The following is a 20,875-nucleotide window of genomic DNA, read 5'->3' on the forward strand; positions in this document are numbered from 1 at the left end:
TTCTTTCTCTGTACTGCTTGCTATAAGGATATCATCCAAATAAACAAAAACAAAATCAAAACCTTGCAAAACTTCATTAATGAATCTTTGAAATGTTTGCGCCGCATTGGACAATCCAAACGGCGTGAATAAAAACTCGTATAAACCGAATGGGGTCGTTATTGCAGTTTTGGAAATATCGTCTGGGTGTACTGGTATCTGGTGATATGCGCGAACTAAATCTACTTTCGAAAAAATAACTTTACCGTGTAATTGACTGGAAAAGTCTTGTAAATGGGGCAAAGGATATCTATCCGGAATTGTGATCCGGTTTAATGCTCTGTAATCTCCAGTCGGTCGGAAATCATTTCCGTTGTCTTTAGGCACTAGGTGTAAAGGACTAGACCAATTTGATGTGCTAGGGCGGCATATACCATGTTCTAACATATATTCGAATTCGCGTTTGGCTGCCGCTAATTTCGCTGGATGTAATCTACGCGGTCGCGCAAAAACTGGTTGTCCGCGAGTTAAGATCCTGTGAACGGTATTATGTTTTACCTCTCTGATTTTAGGATAGGGGCGTATCACGTCACTGTATTTGTTCAAAATATCCCGATAAGTAGCGTCATTTGCAATTAAAGTTACTTGAGGTGTGTCATCCGCGGACTTAGTGCCCGTGCTGACAAGATTGGTCAGCGGATCTTTAAGACAGCCATGTTTAAGGTCTATCAACAAACCGTAATGTCGCAAAAAATCTGCCCCGATAATAGGCTTACTTATGTCAGCAAGAATAAATGTCCACTGAAATTTACGACGTAAATTTAAACTTAGTGTTACCATTTTAACGCCATATGTTTTGATTGTTGTACCATTCGCGGAATATAATGTTATGTTATTTTCGCTGCTAATTTTAAAAGCGTGTCGCTTGTACGGTAAAACACAAACATCGCTACCGCTATCCACTAGATATGTTAATTTTGAAACAGGGTCAGATACAAAAAGGCGACTTTTATTATCGGGTTTGAAATCACATTGCGCCAGAGTATGTGATTTCTTCTCTAGTTTTCCTGTTTTTTAAACTTGCAAGGGGACTTACAGCGTTTCGCTGCATCTCCGAATTTAAAATGATACCAACACTGATCATACTTTTTGGGTGTTTGTGAGCGATTACGCTGGCGAAAAGAATTGTTGCGTTCGCGATTTCGGGAAAGGCGTTCAACTTGTTTAGTAAGTTCCGCTATTTGTGTTCGCAATTCACTCATTTCAGAAGATGGATTTGAGCAACGTACTGCGTCGACATTACCGCCTGTGGTTTCATGAATTTTGTCCGCCATTACTGCGAGCTTTTCTGTATTATCGTCAGAGACTGAAAGTATCGCCTGCACTTGATTGGGCAAACGCTGAAGCCAGAGCGTTTTTAGCACATCCTCGCTAAGAATTTTGTCCGCTAGTTGTTTCATTTTCCGCAATAAATGAGAAGGCTTGTCCTCTCCTAAGGTCAATTCCGAAAGTACCGCTTTTATTCGTCTTTGTTCGGAGTCCGAAAATTCATTAATCAACCGCGATTTGAGGGCTGAATACTTCTCCGTGGCTGGCGGTGAGAGCACGATATCGCTAACATAACTCAAGATGTCGGAGGCTAGGGCCGATACCACGCAATAAAACTTCGTATCATCTTGAGTTATGCCGGATACCATAAACTGTGCTTCTATATTAGCGAACCAAAGTACGGCGTGTTTGTCCCAAAAGGGAGGTAATTTTAACCCTACTCTGCTAACCTGCGTTTGCTGAGTATCGTTGTTCGGCATGGTAAAGCTCAAATAACTGATAAGAAAATGGACAAATATAAGGTCTTACCTTGTATTGGAGAGGCTTTTGGCGATGGATCAACCAATCATCAGGCGGAGAATATCAGGCATGCTAAATTATCCATTCGTGCACGAAATGAAGATTTATTTGGTAGTTTAAGAACCGTGTCAGTTCATTGAAAGTTTCTACACGTGAAAGATTTCAATTAAATAAAGGATGTAACGAGATCCTCTGTCGCTACTGCATGCTTAAAATTTTTTTTTTCAAGGGTCACCACTACAGGTTCAGACCCGAACACGAAGTCCAATCCTGTCTTTAATGCAGCAGAAATGAAATAATAGCTAATCCAAAATATTACATTTTAATGTAATTTAAATAAAATAATTAAAGGTTACATGAAATAAAAAAAACATATCTCGCTGACGATCGCGAGTGAGAAAAAAATCAGATGAACAACATCTCGTGAACGAACTTGTGCGTGAATGTTTATATTTTGGCAAAACTACAGTTCACTTCAGTTCAAAATTCGGAAGTAGAAGTTGAAGTAGCATAGTCTCATCTCACAACTGCGTCAGGGGGCAGTTGTTGTTTGGGAGTTTGACTCGGTAGTGAGGATACCGCACACTCATTAGATTTAGATCCGTACTATAAATCATATCTTATATAATATTTCAGTTTCCTTTACTGAATTATTTGAAGTAAAATACCAATTAAATAGAAATGGCATTTTTTAAATGTACTAGAGAGCTCCGCCCCCTGCTCGCTACCGCTTGCCAACCCCCGATAATTGCTACGCAATTACATTTTTGTTCGCTTCGCGAACAAAATTAAAGTCGTTCCTGGAGATTAGCTGGCAATTTTTCTGCACCAACATCACATAGAGAGAATATGATAGGATTGTAAAATGTCAGAGGTCCTTATTATCAGTATTATAAACTCATATAAAGCAATTTTAATACAGACAATATTATAAACTTATATAAAGCGAGTAAGCAATATTATTTAACACATTACTATAGGGCATTAGCCGGAGATTAATCTCCGTATCCGAAACACGCGTGGCAGAGCGTAACTCGGGTAGACCATATGTGAGGGTGCCCTTTGATTCTCGCCAAGTTGTGATCGCGGTTGATCGCCAAGCTGGATGATGTTGAAACCCAATCGTGAATCTGATTGGTTTAGATTTTAGCGTTATTTTTAAATGTTCAACGGTATATGTAATTTCAGAGGCTCGTTAGTTCTACGTTGGATACCGGTTGGTAAGATTGCTTTTGCTTATGGTCAATAAGATCGAAGGTATGTGGGCAGTCATAAAAAGGAACTTCAGATAAAAATGTCAACGCCAGTCCGGGACCACAGACGCCATTTTCGATTCGTATTTCACCGAATTTATGTGGCGATGGAGGTACATAGATTCAATTCATGATAAATTTAAACAGTATCTAACTACTATTAGAGAATTCGGTGTTCCTAAATCAGAGGATATTCAAGCTTAACGAAGAAGTGAGTTGTTGTTTTTTTCCTTTTCTTTCTGTGCTTACTCCATTAATTTTTGTTTCGATTCAAAATGCATTTATTGGGTTTATTAATTTTGCTCATATCGGGTTCATTGCAATTTTATAAAGTCTTGGCCGATGTTTTATTGAAATTTTCCAATGTTTTATTGAAATATCATCATATTTTGACAGCAACTCCTGTTACCACGGTGTTCCTCGCAAACAGGAATGGCGCCAAACATAAGTCCCCAATTTCGCCAAGGGGCGCCCTCAAGTATATTTTCAGCCCTATTTCAAATCATTGTTGATCTTATAGGATGCCGGAAGCTCCCTATATGATGCTTCATTTCCCTCCTCCTCCCCCCCCCCCCAAATAATTTGAATTTTAAACTGAAAACAATTAAAACCTAATGAAAAAAAACTTTCAAATATGGCAAGCAAACTGAAACATGTAATATTAATAAGTTGATGCTGAGCTGAGTAATATTTCAAAAGCAAAAACCATTTACAGTAATTGCCCAATTAGCTTCAATACTGTCAACTGACAAAATATTTCAGTTTCAATCAGACAAAAAGAAAATTATATAATAAAAACATATGTAACTGAAATTCGACAAATTAAATTAAGCAATTAAATTTTTTTGTCAAATTGAATACTACTATAAAAAAAATTTTAAATTAAATAATTATGTTATCAATGATCAATAAACATTTTTGTCTGAATTGTTATAAAAAAATAAGGTGAAAGCAATAAAATTAAAAATTATTTACAATAGATCTCCGAATATTCACAAAACATAGCTATGTAAATTTTTCATTGCTTTTTCTTTTCACATCATTTTGTGTACCAATGATTTGCACTCTTAAGCATTATTTAAGAAATATCTCAAACAAGTATGAACTGTTAATTAATATTTTTGGTTGAACGATTTTTTGAAAGTAAGTAAAAAACAGTTAAAAGTAAGAAAAAACGATGATAAAATTAAAAATTATTTGCAAAACCTCCTTATATACAACATTTTTTATCAATTTCTTTTCCATATGATTCGTTTTTATTTAAACGTCTTGACTCTTCAACGTTTCTTCGCAGAGCATTCCGCTGTCTCATATTGATAGCATTACGATTATTTTCCCGGTAATTTCGTGCCGCTAAATTATGTCGCTGTTGATATCGCCTAAGATATTCACGGTGATTCATTTTTTATAAGAGATATAAGTATTTTATAGTAAACTCTGTTCAATATATTTCACACATTCAATACAAAATAAAAATCGCAACAAGATTTAGCTGGTAGGTTTAGTTGTAACACTTCTGCAGACAGCATTATTAAAAATAATTGCCTTTTCACACACATGCGCTCTCAATTTTGATTGGCTGTTTTGTGCGTTACTAACCAGAAGTCTTTTGTGATTGGCTATGTGTTATCATTCCATTCTCTTCTTATGTATACAGATATATATATTTCTAAAAACAATATGTTGAATGTTGAACAAATTAGAAAAAGAATAAGTATTTATAAAATATTACATTATTATTTCATTCCACACTTTTCAAATCAAAATAAAATAACTAAATTCTTTGATAAAGAAAAGTGCTTTCCAAATTATTAATTTAGAAATAGTAAGCAATTAGAAATTACTTTACATTACCTCATATTAAATTTTATTTTCAATGCACGCGTTTAAAATAGAAACAAAGCTATCCAAATTTCATAAAAAGTTTCGATTTATAATTTCAAGAAGTTGTTTTGACTTTGATTTAAAAATTTAAGAGCCTTATTAATTAAAAAATTTAGAAGTCTTATTAACTTTAAATACATAATAACAACAAAAATCAAGGAGTTAAAAATAGAAACAAGTCTGATCAATAAGCAATAAAATCATAAGCTTACTAAATAATTGAATTTTGAGAACACAATATAATATTACCAATTAAACATATTTCATATTTAGGGGAAACATGGAAAATTTGGTCATACAGGAGGTTTGAAAAATTCTTTTTTTTTTCTTCTCTTATTTAAACATTTGTTCAGCTGATGACCATTTGATTTCAATTCTCTATCAAGCATAATCGCATGTTGTTTCTGTCTATTAGCACTAAGTAAAATTAAAATAATATCACATCTGTTATCTCAATTTCATCCAGAATAGACCAAATCAAGAATTTTGGCAGATAGACCTGTCAAAGAGGGGATTGAATAGCGGCCCACCATTTAAATAAATAAAAAAATCAAAGTATTAAAAGAAAGAAAAATTAAATAAATTTATAAAAGAGATATATATTTCTCTCCATATAGCTCAAATTACAGAATCAATCTTAATATTCATTTTAACAATGGTGCTTCAGATTTCTCACTTTTCATCAGTAAATAACTATTAGGTTTGAAGTTTCCTTAAACAAAATTATCAAATTTTTTAGACACTTACTTATTGCTTTGTTGGCTCTTTAAATACTCATCCATCAGAGCAAAGTAGGTCAAATTACCCTTTAGTAGAAAGGTTTGGCCCAGTTCTTTAGCTCTTAAAAATATTAGTTACAAAAAATATTTTTTCATTTGACAAAGTTTATAAATTAAATAAAAAGTAATGTAAATAGGGAGCAAATATCACAAGATCTTAGATAATTATTAATTTTAGCATTGAAATTTATTATATTAAAAAACGTAGGAATTAAAAACTATGCAAACCTTCCATGTTTTCTCTAACCACTACCAAAGTTGATTTATTAAAAACATTTTCTTACCTCCAAAGGTGAAAAATTTATGTTTTTTTAATATCCTACTGAAATTTTGATATAGAAATTCGGAGTTCACGGGTTCATGTACGATTAATTTGGTAAATAACAAAATAAAATCAGCCACAATAATTAAGTAAATTAAAACATTTAAGAAAATTAAAGAGAAAAAAAGCTTTTGAAATAAATCAGAAAAAGTATCTAAATTTTGTTTAAAAATATCTAAATTAGAATTGAACGAGGAAGTGACACAACGGAAATCTCAAGACAGAGTGACCAAGGAAATACTAACAAGACTAGCTCTCCCTATTTACAGCCCTAGAAAATTTTCGTTACAAGGAATTTATGATCAGAAATCAGACAAAAGGGTGTTTCTGTGGATATCTGATACTTCCGAAGTAAGGACAAAAGAGCCCAAGGTAATTAAAAGAAGCTAAAAATATTTTCCCACAGTGTGAAGTGAGGCGGCTATTTGAGTAGTCGGTGGGTGGTAGATACGAAAGCAGGGAAATTTTCCTCAGTCGAACGAGTGTTTTAGTGCTCTTTTGGTTAGAAAAGTAAAGAGTAACAATTATTTTTATCTTCGTAAACTCTTCGATTAGATTTTGAAAAGCACCCGACAATGTAAAAACGAATAAAAAAAATTTATTTGGCCCCCAGCTCCAAATAAAACTTTTAAAAAAAAGAAGAAAAAAGTGGGATCTGGGGGCCCCAAGCTATAGCTTATTTAACTTATACGTAAATCCGGTCTTGCCTTGAGGTGACGAAAGATCGCTTTAGTCAAATCAAAGCTTATTTTGATGATATTAAAATTATTCGGGCAGTTTAGTAGGTAAGTACTTTATTTACGTCGAACAAAAGCTGCACAACGGGCTATTGGCGACGGTCTGGAAACTTCCCTGAGGGCGATCCGAAGACATGCCATTGCTATTTTGATCCTCAGCAGAGGGGTTGGCTACCTCGCTTTGGTCGACTTGCGCGTAAAGTCGTGCACTTTACGGTAGAACAGTTTAACGAGGACCGATATCGCGCACCCTCGGTTCCTACACAGGTTGATCAGATTGGTCACCCACCTGCCTTCAACCAGTGATGCAAGACTTCGGTGTTCTATTCGGACGCATGTCTCTACGACCAGTCAACTGCGGGACTTGAAAAGTTTGGATAACGAATTTAAACTAACTTTATCGATGATTATAAAAATAAAATGTCATATCAGATTTGCATCGACATTGGGGGCCATTTTGATTGCATCCAATTTTTTCGCACGTAAATAAAATTTGATTGGCGAATTTTTTTGAGGGGAATATATTTAACCTATTTGTTTCTTATACACACACATCCAGCCGCCATCAAGAGAAAGGTAGATGCTTTCTTTATATCGTACTAGAACTGTACAATGAGCTATTTGCACACGGTCTGAGAAATATTCCTGAGGATGATTCGCAGACATGCCATTACAATTCTGATCCTCTGCAGACAGGATGGCTTCCCTGCTTCGATAGTTCGACGACTAGCACACGAAGTCAAGCACTTTACGGTAGAACAGTTTAACAAGGACCGATACCACACACCCTTGATCCGCGCGGGTAGATCAAAGTTATTAAACACCCGCTTTCTAACCACAGCCAGTGAGGCTTGATTTCGGTGTTCTATCAATCAAGAAAGAATGAGACCCTAAAGTGGACATTCACGCTGGATGCGGAAAAATCACGAATTCGGAGATGCAAGCGGAACCTGATTGGCGAGTTTTTCGCTGATTAAATTTCCCCAAGGACATTCTCGATCGCTGACGCGAATTTTTTGCATCCCTCGCAAATGATCCCGAAGGGCCAATTCTCTTTTAATGACGTTCACGCACTTCCAATGGCTACAGAGAAAAATGGTAGGTATTTTGTTTATGTCGCAGTAGAGCTGTTGTTGTTGTTGTAGTTCATTTACGTCGCACTAGAGCTGCACAATGGGCTATTGGTGACGGTCTGGGAAGCATCCCTGAGGATGATCCGAAGACCGTGTCTTCACGATCAGTCCACTTCGGAAGAGAAAAATTAAGAACCAGATTGAAGAGTTTTCACGGAAATTTTTTTTTAACAATTCGCGATCGCAATGCTCGAGTACGCCCTCTAGCGGGTGCCTGAAATATCAGACATTAATTTATCACGTTTTCATTTAGTTCCATCGAAATCATTGGCAGAGTCAGGCGCCATTTTCTTAGCAGCAAATAAAAATCAAAATTTCCCTAAGGAAAAGCCGAAGAACTTGAAAAAAATCTCCAGAATATTGAGATATCTTTCAGACCCAGAACACGCCGAACATTTGAAGAAAAATTTCTCAATAATTTTAAACTTCCATCATCAACAAACTTGCAACTGATAACTTCCGATTTCGCTATCGCATACTGTTACAGATGTGTGTATTAAGGTAAAATGCATTTCTTCTGTCTTCAATTCATTACAAATTAAAGTGACGTCAACATTGCTTTCGTCGTTCCAATAAATAAATGCGAATTCAGAACGTACAGAACTGTAATAGTTATAGAGTATTCTTCTTCGTTATAGAATAGTATATATTTCTGTATCCATATAATTCGGAAAACAACAATAAAAAATTGTCCAAATTACTTGAAATAGTGCCATTTGTGCTGATTCTCAATTAATTTTTATCGTTTTCTTGGTAAGTACTTTTTGGTTTTGAAAGAATAATTTCAACTAGAATTCAGCTATTCTGTTTTTAGCTGCATATTCAATTTCATATCTATTATAAAATTTTGCTGTGTAGTATGTTATCTAAAAGTAATGAAGGGATAAACTATGTATCTATTATTTGAGAATAAAGTTTTCAAACAAGGAACTTATCATTTTGGAATTCTCCGGGAATTATAAATCAGGTAAGTGCAATGATTTTTACAATAAAAAATTTGAGTGTAAATATTTTTTTTTCATTTGGTGATGGTTCTCTACAGAATGGTTCTTTACGTCTTATTAAGAACTATAAGAATAATAAAAAAAGAAACAATATGAAAGTTTTTATTTCAATGTAAAGAATTCTTAAAATCGTTTTTTTATCCTAAGAATTCTTTATTTTCCGTTTTTTAGTTTATAATTTTTTGATAAAAATTGTTCTCAAAATACTTTTTTTGAAAAATTAAATGGTATAACATTATGCGTTTATGTATACTTCTTGTATATTCCAATGTTTGAAGTAATATGATTCAGAAAAGTATGGAATAAAAATTCGGTACTTACTTATTAACGCCACCGCCGCTACAGATTTGGCGGTTTTTAAGTGCCGCTAATCTACACTTAAAATTTTTGCGACAATTCATAAAATAAAACACTTTATTTAAAATCAAAATAGTCAATCGGATTTCGGTGGAAAATGAGCCGATATAGAGTTTAGCATAGATTCAAAACAATCATATCGCCATATGAACTCTGATAAATAAGATTCCAAATGAAATAACATTTCCAAAACGTACGTTTACCAAGATAAAGTTTTATGTTGTGGGAATTGGTACATTTTCGTTTTTTCGGTAAAATATTTCCCTCCTAAAAAAACACAATTGCATCTTGTTTTGTTTTTGGCAAATCCCAAAGACGAATTTTTGTAGCACTAAAAATGGCGACAAAAAAGAATTGTTCATTTGTTTTTGTTTCATCAGCATTCTTTATTTTACGTTTCTTAGTTTCTAAATAATGATTTTTATTGAAACTTGAAATTTTTTGATAAAAATTGTTGTCTAAAAACTTTTTTTACAAAATTAAATCTCATAAAATTATGAGACTTATGTATACTTTTTGTTCATTTTAATTTTTGAAGTAATATGCTTCTCAAAACTATAGAATGTAAAGTTTAAATAGGCCTTTCATGTTATATCATTAAATTCAGTAAAATTATTTCTCGAGCATTGGGTTTTAACTCTTATAAGAATATACATATTTTTTCCAGTTTATGTACAAATATTTTTCTGATATGTTTTGTATGTTCCTTCTTTAAAAAAAAAAGAGATACCATCTTGTTTTCGTTTGCATAAGAAATGATATTAAACATTTTTCCTTTTTAAATTTAATAAGACACGATAAAGAAGGATCGTTACAATGTTACACGCTACATTAAAGACGTCTCCAGAGTAAATGAATGACTGTTCATATCGAAATCGCAGGTATTAATCTCATACAACGCCCCCTATAGTTCGTTGCGATCTCGAATTGGTTCTCATTCTCACTTGATGGCTATCAGAAGCGCTTGCGAAGTGTTTACCAATCGGGTTCTCCTTCTCACCAATTAGCAATCACAAGTGTGTAAAATGCATAAAGTGAAAACTGACCCCAAAATTTTATTAGTAAATCATTAAGTTTTTGCTTTGAAAGAGCCCATGCATTTTTTTTAAATTGTTAGTAAAATGCCTCTTAATTTTCTTCCATATTTATTGAAGTTTATAAATTATGCGGTTCTTCAGTGACGTTGAGACACAAAATGGAACACAAACTTTAACTTGGACTTAACTCTAAATTTTGTTTTTGTTTTCGTAATTTCTCTTTGTTTATATGATCCTGATCGAACCGAAAATCAGAATTCCAAATGTGGCCATCGTTTCAACCTAACCTGTGACATATATCTCGAGGATTTAAGGGGTTTGTCATTCGTAAATTTAACGAAAATTTGGCATTCCTATTCAAAATGTAATACCAACGTTGCTCCAATAAGTTAATTGTAGATCATATGAAATGGCTTCTAACGGTTTAGACATGGATGCCGAAACCGTTGATCGAGAACTAAAAAAACACTATGGAATACAGGATTGTTATGTTCATATTTCTCGATTATCCGATTCTATATTCTTGCCAACTGAAGGAAACAGCAAAGAACTTTATAAATATGGCAACAAACGACTGAAATATTCTAGTGATGAGTACTCAGAAACCGAAAGTGATTTTTCGACTAGTCATTCAGACGCAAACGAGTATCAGATGATCGATATTATTGAAAGAATTGATTCCTATCCAGAAAATTACTTCGCTAATCGAAACTGTTACGAGGAAAAGCCTTTCTCTGTGCATTACAGCAAGATGTACATTGACGAAATCGTCAACAACATTTACGCTTTTCAATCGCACAATGTCAGATTCGATTTGAGCGAAATCTTTCAAGTCTTAAAAAGTGATTTCACGTCACTCTCCGAAACCGAATTTCGGACGAGAGTTCGGGAGAGACTGACTGAGATGTGTTATCGGTCAATTAGCGAGAAATTCAAATCGGAATGTAGAATCGCAGCCGAAAGAGTGTTGAATCAACTTGCGCATAAACAAGTTGATCTTATTCTGGGGAAAGAAAACAACGTGCATCCGAACACTGTTAAGCTAACTTGGTCCAGCTGCACAAATTTTATTCTGAACAAACATATTAGAATTTCAAGCCGAGCTCATCAGTACCGAAAACTATATTACGATAAGGAAAGCTTTGTTATCGTAAGGGAAGAGGATGTGAAGTATGCAAGAAAGGCTATAAAGCGATTGCATAAACTCAAAGTCATTGTTCAGAAGGATAATACGCTACCTTCCATAAGTCATTTCAATTCTTGTAAAAATAGCTTACTGATAGAAAGTACGAAAAAAAATGCAAGATTTAAGTGATTTAACTATTATTCAAATTTTGCCTATTCTACTTTTCAGTCTGACTATACGAGCTAATTAATTCATAATACATTTATTACTTTAATTGAAATTATTAAGAATCTCATTAAATCAGCTATGTAAAAAAATAATTGCAGGCTGTTGAGTAAATAATACATGAAATTCATTCAAAATGGTGTTTTGTAAAGCACTACTCCATAATAGGGTTTTAAATAATTAATGATTCGAAATTTTTTTGATTGAGAGGGAGATATTTTCTTATCAATTTCTAATTATGCAAACTATAGTAACTGAGGCACCAAAAAAATTTTAAAGTTGCACAAAATAAAATATATATATATGTTGAGGCATGCCTAATTGTAGCTAATAAGTATACCTTTCAAGCTGGTCACCTTCAGGGATGTTTTTTTTTTTTTTTAAGTTTCTCATTATCTACTGCAAGTCACTCATTTTTTTTAAACTAATATATTCATAAATAGCAATTTCCTTGCCATTTCTGATTTGTAACAGAAGAATTATTTAATCAATGTAATATATTTGCCCTCTTTTTTTAATTTATTTGATTTTTTTTATATGGAAATCTCAAATAGATTTTCAAAATCACTTTTCAACACACTCAAGTACTAAAAAGAAAACTACAGGTGAAATCTCTGTATCATGGTCTGTGGCAGAATGATTGCCAAAAAAAATTGCAAAAACGGACCAACTTGAAAGGTATAACTTATAGCTAACCCCAAGCAAACATCTGCATGTTTTTTTTTTTAATTGCTAGATTAAAATCTAATTGGCACCTTGGCGATTGTAGTTGGCTTGACAGATCATGATATGGAAATTGTCCCAAACTACACATAGAGAATAAAATTTCAGATATTTTTTCCTTTTATTAATCACATGTCTGTATTTGTTAAACTAGCAATGCATTATTTTGAATTATTTAAGTTTGAAGCACTGCTCAGATAATGATAATGTGCTTGTCAACTTTATATCAATTAACCTAAAACAGAACACTGATTCATTTTGTAAGGAATACATCATAAAACTTCAACTTTAGGGGTACACATCCTTTTTTCGAATGAAGACTGCTGGACAAAAAATTAGCTTCCCAGTGGCAGCAAAAAAAAAAAAAAAAAAAATTTGCATCAATTTTTAATTAATGAAACACTGCTTAGTGTCATTAAAAAATATATAAATTTTTTCTTTAACTGTCTAAAGTCTTTTGTGAAATATTATTATGTTGGAATATTTTCAAATTAAGTCTTAACATTTTTATCTTTAATTAAATTATACATTGGTGAATACTTGGACTATTGTGTACGAGAATATTCATTCTTATAAACAATAACTACCAAATTTCAGTATTACAATGTATTTTCAAAATTACTGATATTTAGGACTATACAACAATATTTTTCCAATTTTATTGACTTGTATTATTTTTAAATTGATTTATATCTTCACCACCCCAATTAAATTTCTCAACTCTTGCATTAAAACCATATTCAGTATTTATTGTTATGTATGAAATTTGTCAATATTATATTTTTTTGGTTACATTATTGATGATGATATTATCAGATTTGGTAATTTTAGTTAGTAATAATGATTACGATATTCTCGTATTTCATATGCATTGCTATCATTCATAGTGGCAATATTGTCGTTTTTCACATATTTATGTGTTTGATTGGTTTTTTGTGCATTGTTTCTACATGTTGGCTTCATGGGCCTTATAATTCTGCAAACACCAAATTTTCTAGATTAAAATATGTTCAAAGCAAAATTTTCAATGAAAAGATTTAAAATGTTGAAAGATTTGTATCTTTTGATGTATCTTTTTTGATGTTTTTTGATATTTTTTGATGTATCTATGATGTATCTTTTTAGCACATATTGGAATTTAAAATAATAATTTCTGTTTTTTTTTCTTTCCAGACTGAGCGGAAATTATATTTCTTATGCTAAGCGTATAGTCCCCCCCCCCCTGCTTTTTGGCTGAAAAGCAAGCAGTCGTAGGTTGTGTACCTCTATTCTTCTTGTAAACCCTATTGTGCGGCTTTCAGGAGAACTTCTCCAGACATCAGTCTCACTTCGTGGCATGTACCATGGTTACGAGAAAATCACTTCAAATAGGGGTGTGGGGTGAATAGTTTTCTCTTAATCTTAGCATAGGTCAATGTGAGTAAACCAATCGCCACCTTTATTCCTCCATTGCACCCCCTTTAGAAATGCGCTCTCGCTTATTACCATAGCAGTCAGCCCGAGACTTTTAGTCTGGAGGAGTTCTCCTTAAAGTCGCACAATAGTTAACTTCAATTAATTAATTTATTTTTACTTAACAGAATGAGGATATAATTATATATATTTTTTTAAAAATTACAAGTTCATCTCAAATCTGTTTTTTTTTTTCCCCCTAATAAGAACTGAATAGGATTTTTTTGAGTTTATTAATGAAAAAATAGTACTTTGAATGTCACGTCACTTGTATATATATATATAAATGTGATTTCTAAGTTTGTCTCTCTTTTTGAAACCTGATTGAAGCCACGAAAATTTTGTAGTATGTTATTAAATTTGTTATCTTCCAAAACATAATTTGATTTGTTTGGTTTTTTTTTTTTTTTAAACAGGAATTTAAAGTTTTCCTAAACTGTTCGTAAAACTTTTTTCTCCCAGTTGATACTGGTGAAACATAAAAGCATGCATGTCTTTTTAAAAGATTAGATGTTCTGGTCTAATGAGTTTTGAAATTTCAGTCATGAGTTTGTTGTGTTAGATGTTAAATTGTCTGTTTTATAACTGGAAGTAAGTAGTCTTATAGCTAATTGTTCTTTTTAAAACTTCTACTGTGACTTGTTCTTTGGAAACTTCTGTTATTGTCTTAGATGTGTGACACACCAGATTGTCTAAATTGACGATATTGTCTTAACGTCACGAAACCCTACTTTGTCTGGTGCTCTTCATTGGAATTTGAATAGTTGTGGAAATTTTTAGTTTCAAATCTACATGTTAATATCACTGCTAAAATAGCTTCTAGGCTAAAAATAAATGACTAGAAAGGAAATTAAACCTGTTTAAAAATAAATGCAAAGTTATATTTTTTATTCATGAGTAAATTATAAATCACTTTATATAATTTTAAAATATATAGTATAAGCAGGGTATCTGCACACCTGAAAATTCATAAATTTCAGTATTGAATAAAATTTGTCATAAAATGTCATGATTTTAACTATTGTTTAAAAAAAATCTTGGAAAGTCATGGTTTTAGTTCGCCGAAAAATCTAATTTTTAAAATGCAATCCCCCCCCCCTAATTCCATTGTGCTCCGAATATCTTAATTTGTAACTAACTCCCCACTCAAAGTCATATTTTATTAATTATTTCTGAATTTTTATTATTATTTATCATTTTTTATTTTATCAATTTAAAATTCTAGCTGAAGCAAGCCAGTCATTGGTGAATTTTTTTTTAGAAAATCAGAAGTATTTCTTTCCTTCCTGATGAACAAGAAAAGTATCTTTAGAATATAATTCTTCAGAAAAAAGAAGAAAAAATTTTTTGCTTTTGTATTTTTTTCAGCTTTTTTATTCCTTCAACTCTTTCTTTACTCTGTTTTTTAAATTTAAAATCTATAAATATGAAGATGCAGAGTATGACAGTTTCGATTATACCTATCATTTCAATTAATGTTATTATAATGCTTTTTTAAATTTATTGTTGTGTTATTGTTGGAGAAAATGGTAACGTCGTTAATTCGTGAAAATTTTTTGAAATTATTCATGACTTTAAAAATCTAAAATGTAGCAGATACCCTGTTTGTTGTAAAACTTGATTTGTTTGCATTTGGCAATATGAAAAATATGTGATTAATATCTCTATTAATGTATAATTTCTACGTTTATAAGGTCTTAAAGCTAGTTGAACAAATTGTGAACTTTGAAAAGTTGGTGTTAGGCCTGCAAAAAGTGTGATCTTTAGTTTTGTGATTACAGAGGCGAAAAAAAGCATTAAGTTAGTCTTTTTCTTTCCTACCTTCTGAATTCAGAAGTAATTCTTGATTTGAAACTCAGTTTGTTTTTTGACAAACTTTACATCATTTTACAGCAAGAAAAAAATATATAGTAGACTCTTGATATCTCATGGTGGGTACTGTTCTTAAAAAGTGCTTGAAGGTGATGATTTTAGTTTTTTAAAAGCCCTTAAAGGTGCTTATTTTATTGAGTGTTTTTAAAAAGTGTTAATTTTTCCCTTTTTTTTTGTTTTTTGAAATGAGATATTTTATCTTACCATGTTGATTTACATATTGTGCAAAAGTTAGGTTTTCACATTGTTCTATTAAACTTTTTTACAATTCATTCAAACAAAGCATTACGGCGTACCGTCGGTCCATAGCGTATGAAAGAGCTAATCATTTTACATGTTTGATGAAATACTTGCGGGTCCACATGTGCATATACTGAGCTAGGTTCGGTGAGATTCTTGCACTCTTATGTGCAACTCTGCTGCATTTTGCAAAATATTCTCAATTTCAGGCTTCATTTTCCCTTCCCTGAAATCAAACCAAAAAATCTCTCAATCTCTTTATGGTGGCTAATTTAATCATTAAAAGAGTTCTTTGTTAGAAACTAGTTATTTTATCATGATCATGTCTTTAAAAATTATTTTGCATTTTGTTGATGTATAGAGTGCTAAAAAATATTTTTTGAGTGCTTGAAAAGTACTTTAAAGGTGCTTATTTTTTGTCGAAAGATTTGACTACGCACCCTGTATCTCGAAAACCTTGTTAAATCAACAACAACAAAAAATTTCCCTTGGCATCATATGTCTTCCTAATGTTAATTTGAATTCCTATGTCGCAGGGTTTCTACTCAAAATTGTGTTACATTTTTTTCGAAGTAGAAAATAAATTTTTTCAGAAAAATCACAAAGTTAGTTTATTGTAAGCCAATTCTTTTCTTTTTAATGCATAATTATTTTTGTACTACTTTTAAAAATAAAATTATCATTGTTGTATTTAAACTTATAGTCAACTATCATTACATGCATATTTATTAGTAGTTATTATTATGTTTCATGACTCTGCTTTTTAGAGTAATATTTTAGACTATATTTTTCTACTTTTTAGTTCTGAACTTGCTATCTCGAAATTTATTTAGCTTCCCTTCAACTTTGAGATATCGAGAGTATACTGTATATAGTTATAGTATAGTGAATGGAATAAAATAAAAATATGACTCATATGTGTGATGCCTTTATAAAGATCTCTCACGTGTGAATCATCATCAGGGGTCTGTCTAGGTTTTTCTGAGAGGTACCTATTTTGTGAAAATTTGTACATTATTTGTGAAGATTAAGAACTATATTAAAAAAATCATCACAAAAATATGAATTTATCATTTCTTATGGCATGCCAAAAATAAAATTTTAAGAAAAAGTATTTTGTGAAATCATTGTTTTTTCTAAAGTTGAATTTGTGATGATACCGCTAAACGATAGTATATTTGTCCTAGAGAGACCCCTGATCATTATCCCATGGAACCAGTTTTGAAGTCTTAGATTGTCTGAAGACTTTCAACAATACTGAATGAATGCTATGCTAAATTCACTACATTGATAAACGAAAAATAATTAAATTTTAATCATTTGTATAACATTTTAGATGTTTATGATATTTATTTTTCTCCTGATGGAATGCATGAGTGATGTCTAAATTTAGTTGTGTCAGCAATGCTTGTAGTCAAATTCATTATGGTGATTTTGCCCTTCTTTTCAATTTAGTGAGATTTCTTCAACTTATGAAGTTTACTTATACTTTAGTTCCTATAAAGTGTTTTGTTGTTAGTTATTTAGATTATCTGCAATTCTATGATGAATTTTTTTTTCTATGTCCTTTGATAAAAAAAAATAATTAAGTTATTTTATTTTGAAATAATATGCTGATGTAGGTTGATTAATTATTTATGTGTATTTGAATGTGCATTGTTTGCTTATAGATACAGTATTAACTAGTAGAATATTTTCAAAATGCCAATGTAAGCTTTAACATGTTGTTCACTAGTACAAAACTGTTTTACTTTTTAATGGTAAACTTTTATCTATAAAAAAACTGTAGAAAACTTCAAAAATCTGTACTAAAAAATCTCAACTTAGAAAATTTTTAAACATCTTTAATCAAAATATTTTTTTTAATATCAAGTTTTTTTATTCTGCCCTTACTAGGGCCAAGTAAAGCTTTCCCACAACTGTTTGTTATCTGCCTGAGAAGTCATGAAAGTTAAAGAACCAGCTGTTTTGTGACCGACAGATGATTGGTACTTTATTTAGATCGCACTGGACCTGTACAATGGTCTGGGAAACATCCCTGAAGATGATCCATAGACATGCCATTGCTATTTTGATCCTCTGCAGAGAGGATGGCTCTCCTGCTTTGGTAGCACAAGGTCGAGCACTTTATGGTAGAAGAGCTTAACAAGGACCAATACCACACATCCCTACGCAGGCTGATCAAGGTGATCACCCACCCGCTTACTGACTGTAGCCAGAGATGCATGAATGAGAACTTTGTCTTTATCAATCTGCTGTCTGTCAATCAACAACAATTTATCAACTGTGTCTTTATCAGTACTGCGGGGCACGGCGTGATTGTAGCAATATAGTTGCGCACAAGCCGCCTTTACTCCGGGCAAGATGATACGCATAGATTTGAATAACAGCGTGGAGAATATGTCACTGAGCCATCCTCACAATATTACTAATGAAGTTTATCTGAAAAATGGATCTATAATTACTAAAAAAAAATCTGTTCAAATGTTATGTAAGCATATTTTTGGCAGTTTTTGACTCCTCATCTCCCTTGTCAGCAGCAAAAATAAAATTTCAAAACAGTTTCCATTTTAACGGATGGGAGTTGCAATCTCTCCCCCCAGTAGTTTTTGCATAGCTGCCAACTCTACTGGACTCTGCCAGTTTCCAGTGGTTTAATTAAAATTCTCCTGGTTTTTGGTAAATGAAATATTCGTGGTTAAAAAAGGGAGGAGATATTAACTGTGCATAGTTAAATTTTACAGAATTGATTCGGAAAAAATTTCTTCCTATTTTAATTTTTTTTTATTTCGTAAAAATAATATTCTAAAATTTTTTATGATTTCTTAAATTGAGTAAGCATCATTACGATTAAAATTGATATGACAACGACAGTATTACATGGAGAAAGCATTACATTGTTTTAGGCAGAAAATCTACAAAAACGTATCACTTCCAGTATTAAATTATAAATTTTTGTACTTCACTGCAAAAAATAAATTTTACGTGTTTATTTTTTTACAAATCATTTTTGTACACCATACTATTAGTGTGTTTTTACTGAGAAGGCAAATATGCTCTTAAAAGTTTTGAAAAAGAAACCTAATTGTTTCCCACTACAAAATTTGTGTTTAATAAAATCTATGCTATGAATATTAAGTTGAGAAACATAGAGAAAATCATGGAATCTGCTGAATTCATATGTTGTAGAACTGAATTGCACATTTAAACTAAACTTAAAATTTCTGTGATGTTCATAATGTTTAATTTATTACAAAAAGAATTCTTGTAACATGTGTGGATAATGTAAAAGTGAATTTTTCAAGATAAGTGTGTTGGTTTTGTAATAATTTTGTTTCCTGTTAGCAGTATTTGTATATTACTCAAAAATTTATTATTACTTGATTGTCATAAAAATTTCCCTTTATTACAGTCAAACTATGGAATTATAATTTTTTTTTTATGTCGTAACGCAGTGATTGGGCTTATGTGCGTCAGATCAATACCTTCTAGAATAGAGAAGGCCTCAGTGCAGGTTACCATTAACAAGTCCTTTAGTAGTCCAAACGTAATAACATCTTTCGTATTTCCCCCACTGCACAAGCTTAGTAGCTCGAACGTAATGTCATGTTTACCTTCTCTCTTCTTGGAGGTGTTTTTCAGATACATTGTAGAGGAGACGCGAAAAATAAGTCATGACACGTTCTCTGGACCGCATAATTTTCCAGCGCGGGAGAAAAAAAAATGACGATCCACCAGGTAAATGTAGGCAAAATATTCAAACTTTAATTACATAATATATAAAAAAAAATTCTTTTCCTTTGTTATTAAAAGCTGGAGGGAAAAAAATTAAAATAATTCTGAGTATCAAATTACATCGTTACTTTTTCTTGGTGTTTGATCAGTGAAAATGAAAAGCCTTTATAGTTCAAATATAAAATTTTTTGAAATTCTTTATTTATGGCATCGTTGGCGGGAAGAACGGTTGGTATGCATCCCCCTCAGAAATTTGAAATCGCTAAAAATCACCCTTATTATGACAGATGTAAATCATCGATTTAAATTCAACAGTTATACAAATGAAAGAGATAAAAAAATAATTTATCTTTATGCAGATATAAGATTTTTTTTTTATTTATTATTATGTGTGAAATTTAAAGAACTGTTATGACAGTTTTAATTTCACCCCGTCCTCAAAAATTGTGTTGATCACATGTATTGACCACACTCATGTGTTCTTCAATAGATAATTATGATTGTGAATATTTATAAGATAAAGAGGTTGAGAATTAATATTTTTAATGGGGGCACAGAAAGTCCTGAGGACTCATCATAATTTCTTAAGTCTAGTGAAACTACTGCTATAAGCATGAAGTGTGCGTAATTATGAAAAATTTCTTTTTGCATCATGAATGTGTCAGTGTAAAAATTAAATATTTCTATTTGCGAGTGTTAATTACATAATAATTCTGTTTGTGTTTTTATCCTTGTAAATTATTTCTGTTTCAGCCTTTGTATATTACCCAAGAAAAAACTCATATAAATGTGCAAAATTTCTGTTAATTACAGTCAGTGCTATAAATGATACTGTATTATAATCAGTGCTATTAGTTTTTCTTGTCGTAAGTATGTCATTATGTGTAATTATTAATTTGAATAAAAACTATTCTTCGTAATAATGGCTGCTTATTTATAAGGTTTTTTCGTATTTTAATATGAAATATTTCTATGTTACAAAATGTTTTCATATTATATGTATATAAGTATATATATACAGTCGGACTCCGATTTAACGAATTTATAAAGAGCGAAAAAATTATTCGCTAAATCGGGGATAATTTGTAATGTCTTGGGGCAAAATAAAAAAAGAATTGACTAACCTTATGAAATATTCGAACATCTCTAGTAAGCGAATTAACAAAATA

The 20,875-nt window shown here is 31.7% G+C and overlaps 2 protein-coding genes across 2 annotated transcripts; one reads left to right on the plus strand and one right to left on the minus strand.

Annotated features, from left to right (window-relative positions):
- Positions 1 to 1,037: 1,037 nt before the first annotated feature.
- LOC147807404 (uncharacterized) lies at positions 1,038 to 1,787 on the minus strand. Its single transcript, XM_087168928.1, has one exon. The coding sequence runs from the start codon at positions 1,785 to 1,787 to the stop codon at positions 1,038 to 1,040; it is 750 nt and encodes a 249-aa protein (XP_087025054.1).
- Positions 1,788 to 10,437: 8,650 nt separating this feature from the next.
- On the plus strand, positions 10,438 to 20,629 carry LOC122271423 (uncharacterized). The gene is made up of 2 exons (XM_043052544.3): positions 10,438 to 11,619; positions 13,581 to 20,629. Exons 1-2 carry the CDS (start codon positions 10,743 to 10,745, stop codon positions 13,583 to 13,585), a joined length of 882 nt encoding a protein of 293 aa, XP_042908478.1. The 5' UTR covers positions 10,438 to 10,742; the 3' UTR covers positions 13,586 to 20,629.
- Positions 20,630 to 20,875: the final 246 nt, after the last annotated feature.

The sequence above is a fragment of the Parasteatoda tepidariorum genome, chromosome 7, assembly GCF_982258835.1.
Source record: "Parasteatoda tepidariorum strain Cologne lab strain chromosome 7, Ptep-v5.0, whole genome shotgun sequence".
NCBI classification, from domain to species: domain Eukaryota; kingdom Metazoa; phylum Arthropoda; class Arachnida; order Araneae; family Theridiidae; genus Parasteatoda; species Parasteatoda tepidariorum.